The 25,898-nt window shown below is 36.6% G+C and overlaps 1 protein-coding gene across 5 annotated transcripts in view; it reads left to right on the top strand.

Moving 5' to 3' along the window:
• The window catches only part of DIAPH2 (diaphanous related formin 2), a 225,110-nt gene that overhangs the window by 52,478 nt on the left and 146,734 nt on the right, over window positions 1-25,898 (top strand). For all 5 annotated transcript variants that reach the window (XM_074601955.1, XM_074601956.1, XM_074601953.1 and 2 more), the window contains 2 exons: window positions 21,279-21,380; window positions 22,822-22,916. In XM_074601955.1, coding sequence (XP_074458056.1) covers window positions 21,279-21,380; window positions 22,822-22,916 — 197 coding nt within the window. The remainder of the gene's footprint in view (window positions 1-21,278; window positions 21,381-22,821; window positions 22,917-25,898) is intronic.

The raw sequence follows: 25,898 nt of genomic DNA on the forward strand, positions 1-25,898 counted from the left end.
CAACCCAGACGATTCTACGTGAAAAGTATTCAGTTAAGTTCAAACCAGTAGTAACAGTCAAACTGCAGTATTTGGTCTATGAATTCAGTTATGGGTTATTATGGTGCACAGTTATGAAAACATCTGCTGCACAGGGAGCAATGGAAACATTAAAAAGTATTCCCTTTCAAACTTTATAGGATTTTGAGATCTTGGGGTTTGAACTAAGTTAACCGAGATCTAATTATCACTGTCTCAGTACAGCCTGGAACTACTTTCTCCATTTTTCTTCAAGAGAAATAGAGATGGTTTGAATATCTTTTAAGGGCCTCCGATGAATGGACTTCAGGGCTTCAAATTTTCATTGATTGAAGGTCTTAGATGAGTGTTTTGAGCTTGGAATTGTGCTTCCAGGTGCAGAGATGGAAACAATTATTATAATCTCACAGACCATGTTGGCAAGTAAATGATATTCCAATGAATGGGCAACTGTGGTGGTCGTTAATGAATTGAGTAGTATTAAGATGGGGGACAGTTATTGCATTGTGGTGGCAATGGAACACAGAGGGGCATATTTCCTTGTGTAGCTGCACAGAGCAAGGAGTAAAGATAGTATGTTTGTAAAGAGTTTCCAACCAGTTACTTGTTTTCTTTTGACCTGGTTAATTCTAAGAGAGAATCTGGTATCATCCAGGATCTTATTTTGTGAATCATGTTTTGCTTAGAAGTGAAAGCAGTGATTTTGTTGGTGAAAACATGCATCATCCTTTTACAGTTTTTGTCATGACTTGAAAATTTCAGGCTCAGTAGTATTTGGTTTGCAAAATAATCTTATCATGGATTGATTGGTGTTTTGATATTTAAATAGCAAGAGGAAGGAATTCTATTGAGGTATTGTTAGCTCAACATTATCTTCTTACTTTTAAAAGAGTTAAATCTTACCTGCAAACAACACTCTCTTCAGGCAAGTTTTTTTAAAAAAGGAGGATAAACTTTACGTAGTGAGGTTTTTTCTTTTTAGAACTTGTGTGATCAATTTTAAGCTTTGTGTGATCACATAAATGTTTTCTCAATTGGAAAAAAAAAAAGTCCTTTCCAGTTTATGGAGTATAAAGGAAATGTAAAATAAAAGCAGGAATCCTCCATAGCTGGATTACTTAGTATGAACCCTGCAGTATTTCTTAAGAACTGAGGAGAGGAGATCCAAGCGATGAGATAAATGCACCTTGTCCTTGTGAGTCTATTATGTGATCTTAAGTAATTAATTTTCTGTTAATACACAGTGAAATAATGAGGTGCGTTGTCAACTAAGAATGCCTTCTTGTTGATGTCTCGGGCTATGGCTTGTTGGGGGGGGTGTGTATTTGTATTTCTGCACATGTCTTAAAAAAAATCTCCAACTAGAACGAAGTGTTTAAGATGCTAATGTTCTTGGCAAGAAACCTACTCAGTGTCAAATCTTTCAAATCATTTAAGCAGGTCATATTATGTTGTGCAGCTAGAACATTCTTTTCCTAAATTTTGCTTTCGTCCCTTGACTGACATCAAATTATATTTTTGGCTACCGGTATAAGGGAAAAGGCGGCCATCGGCAGCAGCAGCGTGATGTCTGCTGTGCTTTGTGGAATATGATCTCAAAACCTCCTTATGTTGGTGTTTCATTTTGTGCATGTTAAATACTTATATAATTGTATGATGAAGTGTCTTGTAGCAGGTAAAAGTAAAGGATGAAAATGTTACGGCCCTGTAGATAAGTGGTGATACATCATATGCTTTCAGCCTCAGATAACTTTGTAATAATGTGACAATGCTCGGTGTATCTGGCCTGCTGCTATCAAAATCACTTTTCACTGTTTGATTGATAGTCTAATTGCAAAACACTACAAAGCAAGTTAATGCCTTCTCCCTAAAGGATCATGTTAATTTCTGGCTCTTGTAATTTAGGTTGTGTATTTTGCCAGTCAAGAATGATAGTGGTGCTCTGAAGAAATTAATTATGTGTACAGTAGATCTGTAAAGGTAGTAATTAGTACATAATAGTCTGTAACTATTGGGATTGTTCCAGCACAGAATTCATTATCCATCCAACTTACCTCAAGGGAAAACTTCTCGATCAAGCTTCTGTTGCTTCTTTTATGATTAGACTTTTAAAATACAATTCAACAATCATTTTGATACGATTTTAAAATTGAAGTAAGGTTTTAATGGCTGAGCTGTATTTTTTACATTGCGGGAGTTTGAGTGAGAAAGGACAAGAGAAAATACAAACTTGCGTGTAAACTGCAATTGAACAAAACATGAACAAAATACTCAGTTTTTTATTTTTATATGTGTAATGTAATAATATAGATGTAATATAAAATATATTAAATACCTTATTTTAGTATGGTCTTGTTTCAGTAATTACAATATGAAAACCTGGGTGGCTGTCCAGTCCTACCTGTGATATCTCCCTCCGTGAACAACTTTTAGGGCTCATCTGTAGCTCAGTTTTAAAATGTTAGTAATAATGAAAAATCAGTAAAACGTTGATAGGATTAACTAAAATTTAGTTTTAACTTGTTCATGTTTTGGGTCAGTGCCAGGATTTTAGTATCTAAATGTGTTTTGTTGGTTGAGGAGGAAGAAGGTTGAAATAGGTAACTGAAAGCAGTATGAAAGGGTGGGTGTAAAAGTTTAAGAGCGAGCATAACAAACATACCAAAAAAGCTGAAGAACGGTCCAGGGAGACAACATTGCTTCTGAGGAAGATACAACATATGACATGAGGAGGTTAAGAAAAAGGTGATGTTTAAATAAGACTAACTACAGTGATGATATCAACATCCTCTTTTGTCAACATCATTAATACTCCTTATTTGGAGGTGATAAATAGTTTCTTTTTTAGGCTATAAAGTTCAGACTATAAACAGTTCAGGAAACTGTACTTATGCAGAAGTGTAAGCAGATAACAATGCTTGTCCAAATGAGTTTATTGTAAACATTATAAGGTAAATGTTCTTTTAAAATTTGTCAGAACTAGTGAGGGCACTGGTTCTAAAAATAGTTGAAGGTGGAATCGTGGCTATTACTGTATGTAGGTGGTTGATAGATGGATGCAGGTGTTGCATTCAATGTATTCCTGAATAGAAAGTATACAAATCTTATATGGAGAGGTCAACACTTACTTGTACTTTAATGAAGTGTTAGGTCTAGTCAAAATACAACAAACACGCACCATTATTCCAGTTATGTTGATATTAATACTCAAATAAACTTATCCACCCCTTCTTTTTTCTGACGTTATACTCACCCATCCTATGTCCCCCTGAAGAGTGGAGCTCAAATGGTATTGCAACAAGTTGTCAGCATCTCGATCTTCACCACAAGTTGTATGATCTTACAGTGGAGACTTTCCTCATTTCAAGTCGCTTGGGATTGTTCTAGCTTACTGCTAAAGACTATTTAAAAGATACTGACAACTTTTTTTCTGCTGGTAGATCATTGACTAGCGTCTTCTGTTTGCATTGGTTAATTGGGGTAGTTTATCAAGACTTTCTTCAGCTCTCGTAGAATTTCTGTACCTTATTCTTCCCTGCCTTAAAGTGCTTGGATGACTACATTCTAATTAAGGTGAATTATTAAAACTTGAGCTGCAGTAGTCTTTTGATTGCCTCCTACTTTCTGCAGATGCATGTCGTTTGAGGTCTAAATGTCAGCTTTCTTGGAGTAGGGAATTAAAGGCCAGAATGTAGGTGGGCTGCTATTCCCACCCACTTTAGCTTTTATTTTCCCTTGCTTTCTGCATCCACCAGAACACCTTATTAGACCTTAAATTTATATTTTCCATTGTTAAGAAAACATGCCAGTAAATTTGAGCAACTTACCTACTTCAGTATTTGAAATTGTTCTTCTTCCCAAAGAAGTTCTACAGTACAGCAATATGAAAGACCTAACTGTCTGTATTTAATTTCTTCATATGTGTTGAACAAATTAGATCATTTAAACCGGGAAGATGCAATGTCCTTAATATACTTATATCAGGCTTTAATTAAAAAAACTCTTTTGGTTTGAAGACATTTTGTCGATCCTTTTAATGTGTTAATTCTGCAATATCCATGTGCAAGTAAATAGTGTAGTCTTACATTATGTTCCCATGTAGAATACCCATGTGCAGTCTTCAGTGAGTTTCCTTTGAGGCTCTCTTGCTGCTACTGGTTGAGCCATTGCATGTTCACAATAGTTTGTGTCTTTTGAACCTTATTGAAGCTTCTAATTTCAATTCTGGAAGGTACCTTTATGCAAGAAGGGAACGTAGAACTGACTATGGAATCAGCAAAGTATACCAAATCAGGAAGGGCGTTTTAAAGCTATGTCTCTTATGTTCTACATCTGATTTTTGATCTCCTGAAGAAAATAGTGTGTAAATTTTTTCTTCTGTGAAACCACCTGTTCTTAAAGGATAGTGTGTTATTTTGCAGGTTTTTTTAAAAAGTCTATTTGCACATCTGCCAGATATTGAGGAGAGGGAGGGAGAAAGTAAGATATGCTGGTTTCAGTGTAAATCAGTAGATACTGTTGATTAAGTTGACTTTTTATTCCTTCCCCTTGCCCCCCTAGTTAACAGGTATGTCTGTCTTTCATGAATTTTATTATTTTCAACCTCTTCTGTGACCAGTCAGTCTGCTGAAGCAGATAATGTTTTTTGTGTGATCAGAATGAATGTTTTGGCTTCAGACATTTTCAGTGAAATAATTTGATTTGCATGCATTAAATACAATTTTAAAGTTTTTATTCTGCTATCAGTGATGTGATATTTCAAGGTTGATTCTACCTCTGTGCAGTGTTCCTCTGCCAATATTACAAAGCCTGTATTCACTACTGTGCTTGACTGACAAATGACAATATGAAACACACATCATTCTTCATCAGCCCTTGCCTTTTGCTTGATGTAATGAAACACTTTTAGTGGGGGAAAAAAAGTTTTGTTTATATTACTTTTCATCGATTTCTTAGTAAAAAGATAAGTACCAGCCAAAGAATGAGGTTGGTGCACCATTATACTTCAAGGAAAACTGTTTGCTTTCATTTGCATTTGGTACTAATAAATAAAAGGAAAAGGGATTAGTACTTTTAAAATATGGATCTGAATTTGATATGCTAAGAAGCTCCGATCAAATTTGTCAGAGAACTTAAACTTCTACAAGCTTTTAAATGGAGTCAGTTTTGTCCTAAGTTCCTGTAACAGAGCTGTATTTGTAGGTGTGAGGCAGCAAGCTTCAGTTTAATACAGAAATCTCTAGTATTAAGCACAGATGTGTTGCAGTAGCTCAACTATATGCATTGCTTTGGTAAAATAAAGAGAAAACTGCAAACTCATAATGTGTCTGTTTCTGGATTGCTAACTGCAGGTGGCTCCCTTGGTCTTCTGATTAATTCAGCATGGGTATGTTTGTTTCCTTCCTTTCCCTCCTCGCCCTCTCCTTTTCAGAAGTGTATGAATCCAAAGCAAAGGAAGATACTGCTTTGCGCCATAGGGGGACGAAATGTTTCTTTGTCTTACAGGAATTTCACTTAATTAGATTGCAGGCTTAGGTAATCAGTCTTCATAACTCAGTTTCACACAGAGGTGAAGTAGGCTGGTTTGTTTTCATCTTTCAATGTATTTGAAATTGTTGCTCTTTTTCAACAAAATAAATCCAAGTACCATATAGAAGAAAGAGTGAGTTATTAGTTTGCCATTTTTCATCTTTTCCTTTCCTTCTCAACTGGATTTATACAGTAGGTAAATTGTCAAACTCAGGGATGGACAAAGCTTTGCATTATTTAAATAAACTGATGCCTGAAATTATTACGACATAAATTTATATGTGCAGGTGTCTATACTTGTATTTTTATATTTTATGTATGCTTTTTTTTGGTTCTTAAATGATCTTAGAATTATTTAAACAACGATCACAGTAAATGCTTGAGTAAGGGGGGGGGGAAACCAATTTGTACATAATTAGCAATACAATAAGGGCATTTCTGCCCAGAAGTGTCAGGGGCAATTTGCAGCAGATAACTATATGTCTTGCTGTGTTTAAAGTATCAAGAGAAAAAAGAAGGGGGGGGGGGCGGAGAGGCACATGGGTTCTTTATATTCAATTTTGCATCAGGTACTAAGGCTCAACTGCAGAAGCTGACTCCTTAACAGTTATACTTTATAAATAGACTTCCAATAGTTACACAGGGAAGCAGGGTTTCCAAACTGACCCTAGGAATGACGCGGGTAGTTTGGCTGCAGCTGGGCTATTGTTCAGGAGAATCACAAATGAGGCCTCCCAAGAATTACTTGTGTGTATGTTCCTGTGTAAAGTTTTTTCGTACGAGGAAGCCAGTGTGCGAATGGTAGCTGTTCGATAGCACCTGCTCCTGGTGGAGGGAGCGTGTATCTTTTATTTCAAGAGCATCGGTACCCATTTCATTCATCGTAGTACAAAAGGACTGAAATGAGAATAGCATTCTGAAGGGGCCAGAACAAACAAAGCTTCCAATTAGGAGGCAATGTTTGTAAATTGTAGTTCTTCATATTTTATTTCAAATAGCATTTTAGCACACTTACGTTTCAATAAGTTAAATGATTCCTTTTCTGTGTGGAAGGTAATTTGTAACCATGAGTCACAAATAATATATATTTTATATTGAAAAACCATACAAAGTAAAATAGATGTACTGTTGCTATGACCTACTAGCAATTATACTACTTATTTGCTAGAAGTAGATCAGAAGCTGAATATTCACCCCCTAATTTGGATTTAAAAACCACTGCAACAAAAGAAGCCTTTTACTCGCTTTAAGAGTACCTGACAGTTCTGTATTGATCATATTTAACACTAATGCTGTATGATAAAACACAGTGTTGTATGATGAAAGGCGTTATTGTAAATATTACTGAGAACAAAGGAAGGCTTTCTTTTCGTAAATTACTTCAATGCTAATATTTTGACCACAAGTTTTGTCTGCGGTGGACTAGTGTGAGGGAACACTGATGCTTTGTGAAGACTTTCTTTTGAAACATACAGGAAGTTTGAAGTTATTATTTTTTTTTTTTCAGTTTGGTACTGTAGAGTTGTTTTCATCCAGTGCCAGTGAAGGAAGAATATCCCAGATTTAAAAAAAAAAAACAAACAAAAATCTATATAGACTATAGAAGAAGACTATATAGACTATAGACCTCAGAAGTTAGGATCAATCTCAGTTGTTTTATTTTTGTTTTGTGTGTTGTCTTGTTTTCCTTTAAAATCTTACATAAATAACGCTTTCAGAATGGTCACAGATCGAAGAAATGCAGGAATTTTACTAGAGATCTCTGTCTGTAGTACACTTTAATTATGTCTCTTTTAGGACTCTAGTTTTAAAAGCTTTGTGGTATATTCATAAGGGACAAAATTAATGAGGGACAGGTCAGGTAGATACAATTTTCCTAAGTCTCCTATTTGTTATTCCTGGAGCTTGCTTTCTTTACAGATGCAATAGTTGGTGTTTTTTCAGAGCGTTGGTGTTGTATCGGAAGGGTTTGGATTGGGTAATTTGGATATTATCTTGGTTAGCATTACATAAAGATTTGTAATAATTGCAGCTTTAGAAAAGCAAATAGAAGTAGGCTGTATGTGAATTAAATTATATTCAGATTAAGAGACAGATGGGAAATAGTTTGAGATCTGGGATATTTGAAAGGTGCTAGCTTTATTCACTGATTGCTTTGAGGTATATTGTAATGTATTCCGCACAATTCCTACGGAAATCGAGTTCATTTTCAAAATCAACATTATATTTATTCTGAATCCAGGTCAGATGCTCTAATGTGGAAATGATTGCTTCAGTTAATTAGCACTGCTTAACCCTTTTGAAGTGTTACTGGGACAGGTTAGTCTTCCCCACTGGAGACTTGAGGAGCAAGGGCACAGAAAGAAGAAACCCTGCTAGTTATTACTGCTACAGATAGACACTGATCATCTGCCTGTTTTAGTACTAAGCGTGAAACTGAGATTCTAGACAATGTCCCATGTGGGTATATGCTTGCTGTAAGACTGTCATTTGGTTAAGAAATCTGTAGAAATGAAAATATTTCTGAAGAATATTAATGAAATTGTGCTACTTAGCTTCAGCAGTAGAATTTAAGAAAGGTTATTTTCTTTTTTCTCAATTATGATGGTTTTACTGTCACAGTCTTTCTGCTTAAATAAAGCATGATAGTTTTACTTCTTGAGTAATTTTAGTTAATTGTTGGTATACCTTCAGTAAACTTTGGGAGCTGCTTGATAATTCAAAAACTCTAATAAATTAATGAGCTGCTTCTGTATTATTTCATTCATAAAAATCTGATTTTAGAAATACTGATAACTGATATTCAGAAAGTGGTTGGTATTGGGGTTGTGGTGAACTTGTAGTGTTTTCTATTAAAGGCTTGGAAGGAGAAAAATTGGAGTGAGAAAAGCCATGTATTGTCTTAAAAGGTCTCTGTGCGTTAACAGTGTTGTGACTGAACTGTCTTGGTTATAATGTTGTAAATTTTAGGTGGTGACTTACAGGATTCAAGCCCTAATTTGTTAGACCTGAGTTCTCAGAATTTTAAAAATGAAAATCTTGAAGGGGAAAGGTGGAAGAGTCAGTCTGACTGTAAAGAAAAGTCAAGAGGAGGCAAACTCTCGAAGGTGTTTGGTATCTCAGAGGTCCCCATTAGAAAAGAGGAAGGATCTTGTTTTGCACTGAGCAGTGTGTGTTACCCACAGATGTATATTCACCAGGACTGGAACTCCAGCCTGCTGGGTGATAACTTTGTTAGTAGTTAGTACATTCTGTCCCTACTTTTTTTTTTTTTTTTGAAGGGAAATAGAGCTTTTGTTTGTAGCAGCTTTATAAAATACAGCAGAGGAAGAAAGCCAGTTTTGTATTCTGAAATGTCTTATTTCGGTCGCAGTGATACAGTGCTCAAATAAACTATAGCACATTTAACGAGCACTTGAGGACAGAGACACATGTACTAGGCACACCAGGGAAAGGGATTGTGTACAAAGACTAATTAGCATGAAATATGAATACATTCATGAAGTAGTCTTGATCTATAATGCTCTTACAGAGAGTATTTTTCCTATGAATTCAACGGAAAAGAAATTCAGAAGTTGAACTGAAAAGAGAATCTGTGTTGAACTGAGAAAAGAAGTGGGGTTTGTTTGTTTTTAAGCGAATAAAAATCTGTATTCTTGGGATAAAACACATTCTGTATGAATAGGTAAAAAGATTAAACTGAAAAGAATGCTTTCTCTAATGTCAAAACAGGAAAAATAACCCTCAAAAGATATTCTCCTCAAGTATCATTTTGCAGCTTCATTTTTTGCAAGGAAATTTAAGGTAGATACTAGAAAAATCTATTTAATTTGAAGCTGGTTACTCAGAACATGATTAAACAGCCCATTCCATGGATTTTGCAGTAACTTTTAGTTAAATGAACTGTTAAGGTTGTCTGTTGTGGAAATTTTCCTAAAGTGTGACCTGTCTTTCATGTGTAACAACTTACATCTATATACATATGTAAAATACACTGATAATGAGTTGGAGGCCAATCCCTTGTCACTTCTAGGTCTGTGTTCTATAATTCTATGCAGGATGGTTTTAAAACAATGTCTTTTGTCCTCTGGTGTGTTATTTGTAGCTGTAGCTATGTTTTTCTGGAAACTTTCTCAATATTGGTAAAGGAAGCTCCATATCTAGTTACTATGAGAAGGCTGGTAGGTCCCAGGGAGCTACATGCCGGTCAGCCTCACCTCTATCCCTGGAAAGATGATGGAACATCTCGTTCTGGATGTCATCTCAAGGCATGTGGAGGAAAAGAAAGCTATCAGAAGTACTCAACATGGATTCACCAAGTGGAAATCATGTCTGACTAATCTGATAGCCTTCTACGATGACACGACTGGATGGATAGATGAGGGAAAGGCAGTGGATGTTGTCTACCTTGACTTCAGCAAGGTGTTAGACATGGTCTCCCACAGCATCTTCATAGGGAAACTTAGGAAGCGTGGGTTAGATGAATGGACAGTGGGGTGGACTGAAAACTGGTTGAAAGAGCTCAGAGGGTGGTGATTAGGGGCACAGAGTCTAGTTGGAGGTCAGTGACAAGTGGTGTTCCCCAGGGGTCAGTACTGGGCCCAGCCCTGCTCAATATGTTCATCAATGACCTGGATGAGGGGACAGAGTGCACCCTCAGCACGTTTGCCAATGACACAAAGCTGTGGGGGGGGCAGGGGTGGCTGACACACCAGAAGGCTGTGCCCCCATCCAGAGAGACCTGGACAGGCTGGAGAGTTGGGCGGAGAGAAACCTCATGAAGTTCAACAAGGGCAAGTGTAGGGTGCGGCACCTGGGGAGGAATAACCCCCTGCACCAGGACAGGTTGGGGGTGACCTGCTGGAGAGCAGCTATGTGGAAAGAGACCTGGGAGTCCTGGGGGACAACAGGATGCCCATGGGGCAGCAATGTGCCCTTGTGGCCAAGAAGGCCAATGGTATCCTGGGGGGCATCAAGAAGAGTAAAACTCTGGAGGAAAGGTTGGAAAACGGATCAGCTACTTACTAGGGAAGTTTGTGCTAACTATTAAATAGAATATGCACCTATACTTTAATATCCTGAAAGCTTCCAGCAGAGTTCCAGGAATAACTGTGTATTTGTTTAAATAAATACAACCCCACCGTAAACAAAGATGTAGTTATAAGCAAAATTTATGGCCTTGCTTGTAAAATAATTCTTTTAAGTCCATATTAAAGAGACGTTCTCTCCATCTTTCAGCAGAACAATAGCTAGTACATACTATGTTACTTTCTAAATGTACTTTCTCTCAACTTTCTCTACATGAAATACAGTGTGTGGGTTTTTTCTGTAAAAGTGTAAACTGACACAATGCGGTCTGATCCGTGGCCTACTTCCAGTTACATGTCGTGCTGACCTGCAATGATGTTGTAGTTACAAAAAATACTCCCCTCCCCATGTCCGTTTGATGTGCAAAATTGATTTTTCTTCCTTTTTTGCTGACACCTCAAAAAAATATTCTTCATCTTTTGAGATTGCAGCTTTTATTTGATTGATAGCTGTTTTAACTGTCGTGCTCTTAGGAGTTGCTTTGAACAGAAGTCTACCATTGCAAGAATTTCTGCCATCTATACATGGAGTAGGGATAGATCTGTTACCTAGAAGAATGCAGGTTCTTTGGAGAAAGATACATTAAAAAGCTATCTAAAGGATTAAAAGTTAACAGCCATGCTATTAAGTTTCTGAATTCATTGAGAAATTGAAGATACTAGGTACATAGGCATTAACACAGATAAAAAGCCGATAATTTTGTTGAGCTGTTGAATTAGTTGTTAATGATCTCTAACGGATGTAAAGTTGAAATTACAGCTTTTTTTGTATTCTGTAAGTGTTATGTGTCTTGTGCAGTTGTGGGAACTGAAATTTCTCTGAAACTTCATTCTTTCAGATACCTTTTTCTGTTCCGTAAGGTTGAGAATATTATTATTTTAGAATACTATTATGGAATAATCTCCCAACATGAAGAGGCAAGCGATTAAGAAATTTATGGCCTAAAGGCTTTCTAAAAGCAAAAAGTCCATATGGTAAACTGGCTGATTTTTATAAGTCAATGTGAAACTACCAGTAAACTGTGTATTCTGGATGGTAGTATGCATGTAACAAGTTTTTTGAGGTTTTCCTTTTCACATTTTTTGTTCTTGCATTTAAGAGATTTGGGTCATTGGCATGGAGATGCTGCCTTCTCAATGGATCATTTTAGCCAAATTTTGCTTATGTTGGTAACATAAAGGTAAGCAGAGCATAGATTATATTTGCTAAATTTAGAATATACTGTGGATTCTGTATGCATATATGCTTAAAATGTGCTGAGGTGAATAGTGAGACTTGACTATTTTGGTAAAGGTGAGAGACCGGTAGCTGTGTGTTTCAGGACTATTTTTAGTATGCTGCAACGCAAGTGGCTTAATTTAGTACTCTGGTAGGTCCCCTAAGACTAATCCTGTGATGTGGAAGCAATTTGTCTTTTACCTCTTGAAGGCAGATAATCATTGCACGTGTCTTCAGTGAGCACCTGGGTGTTTTCAACACTCTTTGAGATACTTGGACCCCAAGAAAGCTTTTTCAAGGTAGATCTGTTAGAAGGTATTTTGTCTTCAGTAAGTGACTGAGAGTTGATGCTTAGGCAGAAGAACAAATATGTGTTAATTAATATATATATTAAATGTCTGTCTCCTTACGTGCATAGGCAGAATAAACCAAATAGTGATACTTTCCAGCTGCCAACAGTTGACGTTTTTTTCTAAGTCAGAGGTCATGTCTTTATACATGGTAAAGTCTTCATGGTGTTTTGTCTTCAGTGAACTCAGGATCTTTTAGCATTCATAACCTGTGGCACATCTTCTCTGTATTTCAAACAAATATGTAGTTTTCCAGTGTTTATATCCCGCTGCTTGCTAGTCTTCCTTTTTCTGTCATTGCAAGTGTCGTTAATAACTGATTTGTATTTACTTTCTCTGTGTTTTCAAAGACCGCAGAGGGGAAGACTAAAATTGCATGACAGAGAAAAGACAAACAGTAATACATCATGGAATGAGGGCCGTTATCTAACAAGTATCAGTTGATCTACCCCAGTTATTGGGGCAGGGGGGACGGACCTCATGGTTTTGGTTGTCTAAGTGTGGAAATATCACATGTCTCAATTAGTGTGTGTTTTTCAGAGAGCTCCAATAGTATGCCAGGAAAGTTCCACTGTCACAGTGTATTGAAACTCTATTGGGATGACCTTAGTCAGAATGATGATTAGTCAGAATGATTGTAATGTGGAGAGATGCAATGTGTCTTCCCTGTGATATCGTGTGGTGTGGCAGTTCCTGCTCCGAACAGGTCACTGTCCTCTAACGTGTCTAGTCAAACCTGTAAGGAATTCAAACGGAAAGGTTGCAGTGACCTCTATTCCTGTCACTGACATGTAACAAAAATACTCGTGCCTGCGTATGATTACGTTGAAAGGTAGACTTGTTATAGATTACATACAACTAATTAGATTTATTTGATACCATCCACCACAAGGCTGCCATTTCAAACATTTGTTTATGGAAGACTAATTTCTCAACGTTTTATAAATAAGGATGAAAGTTGCTACTTGTATTTATCAACTATGAAAACTGTGATTACCAGTCGGCTTCACAGGGTTGGCTATAGCTGGCTGGCTATAGAAATCAATGGAATCTATTATGACAGATAATTTCCCAATTACTTTTAATATGATCCTTTTCCCTTTGAAGTTATGCTTTGGACCTGACGCCTATGAAGGCATCCCTTTGCGTTCTGCTGGCTTAACAAAACAATAAATACCAGCTAATTACCAATTAATTTTTTTTTTAAACTCTGAATTAGTAGGAGAATAGAATTCTTTTTACTAAACATTAAATCAAATTTCTTGAGTACTAAGTCAATGGAAATGTAACATAGTGTATTTTACTGTGTAGGTCAGAGTGTATAACCAGGACGTACCCCACTACACTTAAAAAAACCTACAGTAGATCTAGAAGATGGTAAACAAATTGAGGGTTTGGGCATTTAGATATGTACAGTTGGAAGAATTTTTCACATTAAAACCTTGATGGTAGGGAAATACTTCAAAAAGGGAAAGGATACTGGAATGTGCATTCAGAAATGTGTATTTTACTCAGTGTTTAAATATTTAGTCAGGAGTTTTGTATGTCAAATATCACAGTGAAAGTAAATCAGTTTAGCACTTCATTTTCACTAGAATTTTAGTCTGTTCCATTAAACAACAATATCTATTTAACTTGACTGTATAAAGGGATTTTTGGATCTTGGGATCTTTTTTTTTAGCTTCAGTATTTCTAAAATTCCTTTGGAAAATGTGATTCCCTTAAGTGTCTTTATTGTGAAAGATGTGCCTTTTACAAGCCTAATCAAGGGAACAATAGCTGAACTATTCATTTAAAAGACTCTTGTTTACTAGACTTCTCATAGTAATAACAGAAAATGAGTTTATTAAAATCTTGATAAAATATGGTAGCGTTTTTTTGACATTTTCTTTTGCTTCAATTTTTTTTTTTTTCCTGTCTGAGTCTTGGTGCTTTTGCTTTTGAAAGTTGTACGGATAACAGGTGTACCAGTTAGCTACAATTATTTCCAGATTCTATCATATCTAGCAGTTCTGAGGTGATGATGACCTGGTATCAGAGGAAAAAAAGTATAACTGGGACAGGCGACTGTCTAAATTAGAAATACTATTATAGGCAGCATTTTATTTTTATAGGCAAATGTCTTCTCTGACCCACATACAAACTTACTATATTGCTTCTAAAATGCATTGACTGATCTCTTTAGTCATGAGTCAGGCACTAATGTATAGGCAGCAAAGACGTGTAATGTCTCAGTGCCCAGCGAAACCCACCAAGGATGAGCATCTATTCGGGGCAAAACCCAGCATATTCCAGTTAAGTGTCGCAGATGTTGAAGCAGTGGCAGAGGGAGGAACGGGGTGGACAGTCCTGAGGCTTATCTTCTCGATAAACATTCACGGAGGGAATGGGAGAGAAGAGTTCATGGAAAAAGCTACTAGCTTTATTCCAGCTTCTTGCAGCACACCGTACAACGCAGTCAAGTAGGCCCATTGAGGATATTTTCAGTTTAATCGTTGTTTGCCTGCTGTTTGATTTCTAGTGTTCAGAAGGAGCATTCACATGTATTTCTGTGACCATTTCTATGTGATGAATTGTTAATATTTGCTTACTGTCTTTCAGCAAAACAACATCTTTTGCATTGGTCATTAGCAGGCTAAATAGAAGGGGGCAAAATCAGTTGTGGAGTTCTTGTCCTTGTATTTGTGGCCCAGACATCTACTTGATTTCGAGCTGTTGATAGAAAACTGAAAGCAACTGCACTATGGAGTGGTTAACTAAGTAGACTTTAACCGTACAGCTTTACTGCACGAATTCCTGATGCAGATTTTCAAATTGGCCTTGAATTGGACTAGTTACAACCATTTTAGGGCAATTTTAATAGAACAAGAAATTTTTCATATGATCATTAAATGTGGTGGTCAAATATAATAACAATCAATTGCTTGTATAAGACAGTAACAACAATAAGATAATAAGAACAAATAACAGGAATATAGATCCCCTGCTATTTCTTGGCAAAACTCATTTGTAAAACTAAGTAATGATTACTTTTTTTTTTCTTCCAAAGAGCATAATCTGTTGGGTTGATGTCACTTCCTTCAGCTTGATTACATTAATTAGGCAAAAAACATATGAGATTGCAAGAGGTTCCATGTTTTTTTCCCTTGTCAGTTTTGTTTTTTTTTTTATCTTGAGATTTCAAACCTAAGATCTGCTTTCAGATCAATTGCTTGCTTTCTTTGTAATAAAATTGTTTTCTTTGTGATTTTTTTTTTTAATGCTGTACCAGGTATTTAGCTCTTCTGATTGCAGAAAGGACAGAGTGACAGCAGGAGTGCTTAATTAATTTTACTTGAGGAATTGATAACTGAGTGATTTTAGGTGAACTGTGAAATGCCAGGTGGCATTGGGAATAATCATGAGATCACACAGCTGCTGACTTAATTGACAAGAGGCTGTGGCTAGCATCTCCTAATGATCTTGTGTTTATCTCGAGATATTTGGGGAAACAGTATGATATTTGTCAAAGTTTAAGACCAAATGACATTGTGGAGACTAAAAATGATTTTTGGGTACCAAAGCACTTTAATCTCAATTTGCGTAGTTCACAAATTGCATGACATCCATGTTCTGCAGGGGATGATGTGGTTCAGGAGAGCAGTTGTGGCTTCAGCTGTGTGATGCATAGTCCAGTTGTAGGACTGTGGCATCTCCCAGAGTCTCTCCCTGGCATCTATGGAATATTCTCTAGTTTCATTGGTTGTAAGATTGGATAGAGAATACCTCCTTGGTCCCTGGTCTGTTTAGTCTGCTCCACTGTTTTATGACTTGTTGCCACTGGCAGGGCTCTGCTTGTTCAGGATGCCTCTGGTCCCATTTTCGCTCCTTGATGATCAACAGGTTCTCTGCATCGTTTGGCTGGCTGTTTCCTTGAGCATGTGAAACTTGCCAGAGTTCATTCTGCTGTCTGGAAGAAGAGCTTGGTCATATTTCTTCTACTTTACTGAAACAAGTGCCTGGTGGAAGATGACGGGCTTATGCTAACAGTGATGCGAACTAGGCTGAACTTGACGCGCTGTTTCATTGGAGTGTGGAAAGGGTGCACAAAACCAGAAAGGTTTAATGTTGGTGTATTGGTGAGGGAAGAGAACAAGTGCCAGTTTGAGACTACGTTATGTTTTACTTTCCTCCCTCTTCCCTTTTCTTTGACTTTTATTTCCATTCTTAGGTATCTCTAGAAGTAAAGCAGAAACAGAAAACGATCAGTAGCTTCCCAGTATCATCAATTTAGCCAGGCTTAAAGAAGTTTTTTTTATGTTGCAGTAGTATTTACTTAATTTTTGTGCTATGAAATATCTTCTGCTCTTTCAGTGACATTCCTAGCTCCTTATTTCATTTTTCTACCAAGTCATATCACATGGATTAGTGTTTTTGTAAGTAAAGTTCTCAGTGTAATTAATAGTTTCAGCTGTTCGAGCATACTCCTGTATGTATAGTTTACATCCCTTACTCCTCTTTCAGGTAAAGGGAATAATAAAGCAATTAACTTACTTTTGCTGCCAAATACTAGTAAATGCAATTGGTCAGCCACTTGCCAGATGGAAATAAGATGAAAGTACTCATTCATTTCCTGTGGTAATATAAGGGCATTTGTTCACTCTGGGTAAAGACTTGATAGAAATTGGAGATTAAAGCTCAGGTTCAAATAGGCTAAAGGTCGTCTAAATCTCTGCTTTCTCCACACTGTAATTCAATGTACTCCTTTTTGTCTCCCTTTAATTTTCATCTTCATCATGCTCATGACTGATAGTTTTTACTGTTAATTCTTTATTGAAATTATTCACTGCTTATTTAAGAAAAGAAAGGAGGAGGTTAATATGAACTGGACATTTCAGCTTAAACCGCTTTAACAGCTCCAACAGCATAAACGAAACTCGTATATAATTCTAAAAATTCATCATGACAACTTTTAATGCCATTCAGTAGCTGAATTAATGAACAGGTGTAGAATGGGAATTTTAAAGATCCGTGTATGCTTACTTTTTTGGCTACAGAAGTACAAAAGTACTGGTGGTAGGATTTTTTTCTTAATTATGTCTCTGAAGTATTTCACTGTGTTTGTGTATGTTCTTTGCCGTGATTATCAATAGTCTTGTTTAATGTATCTTGAACTTGGATAACATTTTGTTTAGCGTTGCCATTTTTTCTTTAAACCCTACACGGGTTTCAAGCAGTGCACTTTCTGGGGGATTAAATGAGTTCCCAGCTGAAGGTATCGCTGAAGGTACATGCTGGAGCCGCACGTGTGTTGCATTAATAGGAGATGAACAGAAAACAATCCCTTGCAGCATGTTGCATCAGCTTTTTTCCTCCAGCGCTGATAAACAAATATGTTGTTACTAACAAAATAGAACTCTAATCTAAATTAAAAAAGGAAAAAAAAAACAAGGGAGGTTATGTAATGTTGATGTTTAGATCTGTACATTCCGGTCTTCAAAGAGGCATCTGCCTGTGCTAAACCTACCTTTTCTTTCCCCTTTTGCTTTATCATATTGGCTCTCTTCGCCTTTCCCTCTCTTGTCTGCTCGAGGTGGATGGTAAAGAAAAGTGTAAACTCAACCACATCATTCTATGGGTGTAACCGGTGTAAGATAATTATGTGTTAGTGGGTATTTTGTCATTTCGGTGACTGTTAATTAGGTTTTTTTTAAAAAAATGCTTGCTGCTTTCTTACTACTTCACAGCTGAATGGGGAAATAGTTTTAGACAACCAAGAGTATCATTTTATCATTTTCTCCGTTTCTTCAAAACAAAAAATCCACACATGTATGTGTGCCTGGTTATGTGTGTGTATGTCTATATATGTGTGTGTGTGTTTATATTCCAGATAGGTCCAGACATTAATCTACATGAATTTGTGTGAAAAGGGATCAACTTTCAAGAAAAACAGAAATGTAGGGTAGGGATTTAAAAATGCTTTGCATCAGCACAACAGAAGTGCATTAGCATTGTCAGTTATCACGGATATGGTGATCTGAAATACGAGGGGACAACCTGACAGGCCCTCTTCAGTCTGAAATCTACTCTGCTGGTACACAGGCTTCTTTCACGTGGTGACAAAATACTCAGGCTTCTGGACTCTCTTCCTGAGAACTTGTGAGGGAGATATTAGTCACTTCTGCAGAGCGTGACTTGCCAGAGTACCTGGACAGGCTGAGCCACTTACTGGAGGATGCTGCCATGGTTCCAGGGCTGTTAATGCAGTGAAGGACTGACATAAACTTGATTTGTGAGCATGTTCTGGGCAGTGAAAGAGCTGAGCCATGAATCTGGAAGGCTGAATTTGGATCAAGCCTGATTTAAGGTGGGGAAAAAGCTAGTTGTGTTCTTAAACAAGAGAGGAAACTTAAGCAGGGTGCTTGGGAGTTGGATGGCTTGCTCAGCAGGGATTTGGCTGGGAGATGGATCCTGTGGAATAAAGCTTCAAACTTGGGGAGCACACCTGTTTCTTTCAGTATCCTATTGCTTAACAAGTTGTTGTGGTCAGAAAGTAAGTAAGGAAACTTTCCCTCTGCTACACTCTTTTTTTTTTTTTTTTTTTTTTTTTTTTTTTAATAAAATATCACCATCTCTGTTATGGAAACCCGGGTATGACTGTCACTGGCTCTAGGTACTGTCTGTGAGACTTGTCGGTTTGAAAACAAGTTAACTTTGAATGAAGTGCCATTATCGAAGTGCTGTAATGAAGAATGACAGCACTAAACTCAAAGGTCTGTATGAGGTAATACAGATGCGTTAGCTTCCAGGTTGATTTTTTGGGTTTTTTTTTTGTTTTGTTTGTTCTGTTTATCTTGCTTTTTTGAGCTACCCTGTGTTAACTTCTATAAAATCCGTTTTTAATCTCTCCCTCTGGTTCTGTGGCAAACTGGTTGTTTGCTCTGTACGGGCAGAGGTCCTGTTGTGAACTCAGCCCATCCTCTGTCTGTCTCTTTCTAGAAAATGTTCTTTGCTGAAAAACTGAACCCCCAAAACCATTTCCCCTTTTTTGATACTGTAGTAGCCGAGAAACCTAATACGCATTTTGAGTTGGGCTCATGTAATGCCTTCGCCTCTGAACTCTTGCTCACAGAGATGTTTCTCTCACTTGCTGCGTCTGATCAGGTGCACATGAATTACCACTGTAGGAAAAATGTTACCTTTGTGTGGGGGCACATTAGGTAAGAAAACCACCTACGTTTCTTCTGTTTTCTTTCACAACTTCGTATTTTTGATAGCTTTGCAGTTTTGCAAGCTACAAGACCGCAATGGTTAAGGCTCGCTTTGTGTGTGTATTGTCTCAGCCGGTTACAGAACAGGTTCGTATTTAGTGCTCACAACTAATGTGACAAGTTCAGTACTCCGTGAGCTGGTTGGTTGAAGTTTGGAATAGGTCACTCGTGGTCTTGAATCATTTCTCACACCTGTCTCAGCAGACATGAATCTACACTTCTCAATAGCTTCTGTTCATACAACAGAACTCCTAATGTTTATTGCCTTCTCATGGGACAACTAATTATTAACTCCTGGGTGTGTTTTGTTTTGTTGAGCACCTGGTTTTATTTCCTTGTTTAATTGAGAACGATTAGTGATAAGGGTGTGATATATTTCATATATCTTGAGTGTCACTTCAGGATTTTAAACAGTAGTTCGTTATAGTTAAAGGGTCAGTGCTGGGGGGGATTTTGAGGATTATCTGTGTATTATTGAGTCGATGTGTAGCTCTGTCCTTTTACAAATACAAAGCAAGCAGGTCATATTACATAGTTAGGCTTGCAGAATAGTGGTGGGGCAAGGGGAGAGCAAGTATTGTGTTGTTGTTGAATCATCTTTTTTGTTTAGCTTTTTCTGCATTAGGCTTTTTAGAGGTAGCTGGGGATGAGGGAACTATCTTGTAGTACCTTAGTTTACGCTGCTGTGAAAATGCCCAAGGTAAACTAATTATTCAAGTGGTATAAACCCAATAGAATTATTTTATGCCAGATGTTTTCCTAGTGGTAACGTGTATAAGGAGAAAAAGAACTGCTTTACCTGTTCTGTTGTTGTGGTTTTTTTTTTTTTTTTTAAGAGGCTGAAACTGAGGCTTTGGTGTTACGCTCCAACAAAAAATGAACATCCTTTTTTTTAGGAGATACCTGTAAGGAAACCCATGCTGTTGAAATTAGTACAGCAAAAAAAACAATGCTCAGAGAAGAAAGGCATAGCTAGTCTGCTTAAAACTTCCTCTTAATTTGACTTTCAAGTTTTTCAGTTACTTCTGAATGACTTAAAATGTTCATTAGATTTAATTAATGTTAAGCATGTTAAGTTTCTATTCCTTTAGTGCTAAATAAGTTATGTGATATTTAAAAGGAAATAAATCCTTGTTAATGCATTTACTTAATACTTAAGAAAATTCTGTGAAAATTGTGTGTTAAATTATGCAAAAATCAGCATATATTTTAAATATTTCAATGCAACATTACTTTCTATATAATTTTAAGTACTGAATATGAGGCTAGTGGTCCTTGCTAATAAAAAAAAAAAACACCCCAATTTAAAGTATATGGTATTTTCATATTTGGTTTTTGCTCTTTACCAGTGACAACGTAAATAATTAGTAAAAACCTACCTTTCTGTAGTGTGATAAAACTCAAATGATATATATTATTGGTTTTGGTTGAAGAACTTCATATGGTATTTGAATTAATATTTCAACAGAGGGCACTCACGTGCTTTGAGGTAACACCAAATCACCGTGTTTTTAAAGGTGCTTGGAATAAACTGGACCTGAAGATAACAAATTTTGTGGGTTAAAATATATAAATATAATTTGATATTGCTTGGGAAAATTGGTCATTGTCATAGTAACGTTTTCATTTCACATTAGTCCTAATTTTGTAAATTTACTTTGTTTCTTTGGATATTTTTGCAGTACATTGAGGCAGTGGATTCATTTTGCCTTGAACTGATTTGAAATAGATGCATTATTATGGCTTTCTGGCTGAGTTGCTCTTAGTCTGTTAGATTTAACAGTTGTAATGATGAATCCATATTTAATAAATACATTCTTTTCAGCTAAAAAGACAGTAGAAGAATCAGAAGAAAAGAAAACAGTTCAGTCAAAGAAAAGGATTAAAGAATTAAGAATTTTGGATGGAAAAACCGCACAAAACTTATGTAAGTGATCAAATGCATTAGGTGAATATCTAATTAGCATGTGCACACAACTGTTCTTAAATGTTTTCTTTTTTATTTACATGTACAGTGTTCCTTTTCTAAAAAAACTGGCTAATGTGAAAATGAGTATGAAGTTCAGAAGTGGCTTACGTACATATGATTTGAATTCACTATACAACTTGGGAAAACTTACAATAACATGGGAAAATGATGTAGACTTAAATGTTAATGAACTACATTATTTATTTATTTTTTTGGTAACAAAAAATTGATTGTTTCATTAATTGCTTTAGACTAGAAGTATAAGGGAAGGCACAGTGTTGGTAGCTTTTGTGGGTTGTGGTTGAGAGGTTATTCCTAATGGCTCTTTCTGGTTAGAGCAATGGAGAAATCGAGCTTGATGGAGGTTAGACTTTTAAAGAGAACTATATTACAAAATAGGGTAAGCTGGGTGCAAATACTGCAATGAATTGTAAGGAAAACAGCCCCACCTATTATTTTTAACTTGCTGCTTCTCTCTTTAATTATGGAGGGAAATCAGTCATTGAGAGTAGTAGATGCTTTTACTTGAATTAGAAATACCATAAAATGTCACTCATCTGCCCATGCCTGTGGCAAATGAAGTGAGTAAAACCAAATCTGTGCATTGCTTATTGCCACATCCAGGAGCACATTTTCTTAAGCAGAAAATGCGCCATGACACAAGTGATACCAAACTTCAAGTTCTGAAAATACGGATGCAGGGAAACCAGCTGTAGTAGTTAGGTTGAACATACAGCACTTTATTACAGTGGTATGCTAACCCATATGTTAGGATACTTTGTAGTTTCTTGGATGGGGCTCTGTTGAGATGTTGTAACATCCTGAGATCAAATTGCTTTGCAAACTCCCGTCTTTGAACTTCCATCTATTGTCTCTTGTATAACTTTAGTTACACTAAGAAGTGGTAGAGATTGGGTATTGTTTTTTTGTCTTTGCCCAACTCTTCATTATCCTTTTGACATGGATTTTTTTTTTCTAGAATGTCATGTAAATGTCACTCAACCAATTGTAAATGCAATAGAGCTATTCATGCATGGTTATGAAAGCAAAAAATAATAGCTAAAGTCTTCTAGCAACTGAGTAAGTCTAAGTAGTAATACAGGTATGTTGCCATTCATAAAAATAGGACTTTATTGCTGGAGATAAATAACATTGCTAGGGAGCAACTGAGGCTCATTAAACAGTTAAAGCTGTCATAGTTTTATTTCTTAAAAGTAAAATTCCTAAGTTGAACTGCAGTAGTGTGGCTCATCTACTGATTGTTTTATATAGACGATACCTTCATTGTGAAACATCTTAATTTGGCTCAGATATGATTTTTGAGTTGCTAGAAATTGTTTGCTTTCATGTATCAATCTTTTTGACTTTTTGATTATAATTATTTATTACTGAATTTCAGCAATATTTTTGGGTTCTTTCCGTTTGCCTTACGAAGAAATAAAAAATATAATTTTAGAGGTTGATGAAGAGAAGCTGAGTGAATCCTTGATTCAGGTATGTGAAAATGTTTCTGGTTTTATTCGTAGTTTGTTTTCCACATGAAAATGCTGTAAAGGTGTAAGAGTTCAAAAGTAAGAATAGTGTAGAGTTTTCTGGATATCAGGTACAAATGTATCAGTTGTGTTTACCATTTGGGTTTTGGGTTTGTTTTTGTTTTTTTTTTTTTTAATTCTGCTTTTGAATATGGTTGATTATAGCAATAAAACTGCCTTTAAAAGACAGTGTTAACAAAAAGGTACTTTTGAATCAATGACTTTTTGACATTTCTCTCTCAAGAGGAAATCTCTGCTAATTCTAGTTTTTCAGTTTTGAAGGCAAGCATTTACCAGATTTAGGCTAGCGGACAATGCAGTTTCATCAGTCTTCTTGTGGAAACAACTCTGCTCGTCACTAGTGATAGATAAAACTACCTGAATGTTTCAGGACACTGCTACAACCCTGAAACCATTTGTAAATCAAGCCTGCTCTGAAGCTGTTTTAATCTTGTTTTGAACCCAATGTATCTCAGCTGGAGAGAAGAAAGTACAGAATTCAACTTCTTTACATCCCTCTCTGATTTGTTCACAAGAGAAAGAGAGCAAGTGTGTAGGCAGCCCCTCCTCATCTCTGGGGAGTGACACAGTGCAATAGAGAAACATGTAAACCTACGGTGGTACTGCTATTGAATTGATTTATTTCAGTATCATACTCAGATTCACGTTCTAGCTAACGTACCTGGACTCTATTTATACTTTCCTCCTTCCCTGTCTCCTGCTTGCACCCCTGTCCCAGTCCCCCCCAAGGCTTTCTAAATGAATTTCTTCTTCCTTTCTTGGACTTGGAAAATGGCTATTCCAGGTACACTGGGTTAAACTGGGTTTCCTGATCTATTCACCATTAATTACATAATTCATGACTTCTTCAAATTTTAACATGAATGCTTTTTAACAAAACTACTCTGTCGCAAAACATAGAGTGTAAATGGAATTATATATTTCAAATAAAATTTCCTTGTCCTTTTTCTGCAGTTTTTCTTGTGTCACCAAGGCCTCCTTACATATCTAGAGTTTTGTTTTCTTGAGGCTCTGGAGGAAGGGCTGCAGTTCCCTCATAGACCTCAAACTATTGGGCTCACAGAACTACATTCAGTTATATTTTCTTGTAGTGTCATATTCTGAGAGTTATGTCACGTAACCTAATGTGTTTGAAAATAGAGATTTGGTATCAGAAATTCTCATTCGTATTTCATTTGGGATAATCCTTGATTTTTTTTTATAATTCTTTTTTTTAATTGCTATTGCATAATGTTTTTGCAAGTTCCCGTTTGATGGGAAAGTATTTCCAATCTGACTTTGTGTTTCACTGTCTTGTCCTGCTTCAGGCCACGTCGGCATGGAGTTGATTGGTTTTGAATGTGGGCCCTAAAATTAAATACACATTTCCAATATAGATTTATTAACATTGCTAAAAATACTACGTTTGGCTACCAAGTCTTCTCACAAAAAATTAAAGCACACAATACATAGTATTTGGAAATAAGTAATAAGTCTTAAGCTTATGTTTAATGATTGGGGACATCAGATCACGTGATTGAGAAGCCTGTAAGGTTAGTAAAATCAAAAATCAACAGGGAGAAAAAACCCACCTTGAATACCTCAGATGCAGAATAGTTTCATATGGGTATAGTTACCTCTGCAACCAATGTAGGTATATCTTGAGACCTGGATTAATAGAAATAGGATTTAATATGTTATGCTGAAGTAAAAGGTCATGATCTTGCGTCTTAATTGTAAAACACTGGAAGCTGATGTTGTAATGGCTACTTATCAGTTGGAAATGGTTGAGGAGAAGTAATAGTCTGTGCTCAAGAGGACAAGTAGAGCTACTGCTGGTGTAGCTGTATGCTAGTAGTAGTCCCAGCCACTTGCCCCGGCCCCCTTGCAGAGTGAGGAGCGGAGGTGGCCTTCCAGCTGCACGAGCACTGTGCAATAGCAGCGAAACCATCGGGGTGTTATCAACACCGCGTTGGTCACAAGTCAAAACAGCACCATAGGGGCTGCTGTGGAGGAAATTAACTTCACCCCAGCCAGAGCCCGTACACCATAAAAAAGGCAACTGTCACTGCAAGGTGTATCAGGTCAAGTATTTCCAGCAGAGAGGATGATTATTATGCTTTTGAATAATGCGCTTCTAAGACCTTATCTAAAATACTTGCTACATTTCTCAAAAATTAATTTAAAATGGAGAAGCTGAACTTAAAAACTACTTAAGATGATTGAGGGATGGAGAAACAGTCTACAGAAGGAAGCTAGAAAAGATTGGCTTGATTAGATTAGCAATATAAATAGCTGAGAGGGGATATGACTACATTATAACTATAGGAGGAGAAGAGCGATGTGCATAAGCAGTGGGGAGAAAAATGAAGTTGCATAAGTGAAAGGCAATGTTAACACCAGAATAAATGTATATGAATTCATCGCGAATGCTGCTATCTAGAAACTCAGCTGCCTGTAATCTTCAAAAAAGTGAGGCTGTGGAGATGGGCCTGTTTCTGAAGGGAACGGTGTGGCAGTGTTGTTCTCACCGCGGGGAGGTTCAGCTGATAACCCAGAAGAGATTCCTTCTCTGTATCATCTATTTCGTGTTCAGTCTGTTCTGGTATATTTCTATTCTAATCTTCTGACTTATCATCTAATTTACCAGTTTAACAGTCTTCAATACTACTGATTGGAAAAATTTTACAAAGCAAACCTTGCTTTCTTTCATGCTTAGCAAAACTTGCACTTTATAAAAATGCACATGTGGAAACTGCTTTGTTCTAAATATCAAAGTGGTGAAAGCCAAATGGGTACAGCGTAACTGAGCATATCGGAAAGTGCTTTTTCAGTTCTGTTTCTCAAGTCCTCGTTTCTTGCTGCTTTTCAGAATTATGTTGTAATACTCACTAAAATTAATTGGATTAATCAGTTTGAGTACGTGGTAGACTATATACTGTTG

Source organism: Larus michahellis, chromosome 9 (assembly GCF_964199755.1).
Source record: "Larus michahellis chromosome 9, bLarMic1.1, whole genome shotgun sequence".
Taxonomy (NCBI): Eukaryota; Metazoa; Chordata; class Aves; order Charadriiformes; family Laridae; genus Larus; species Larus michahellis.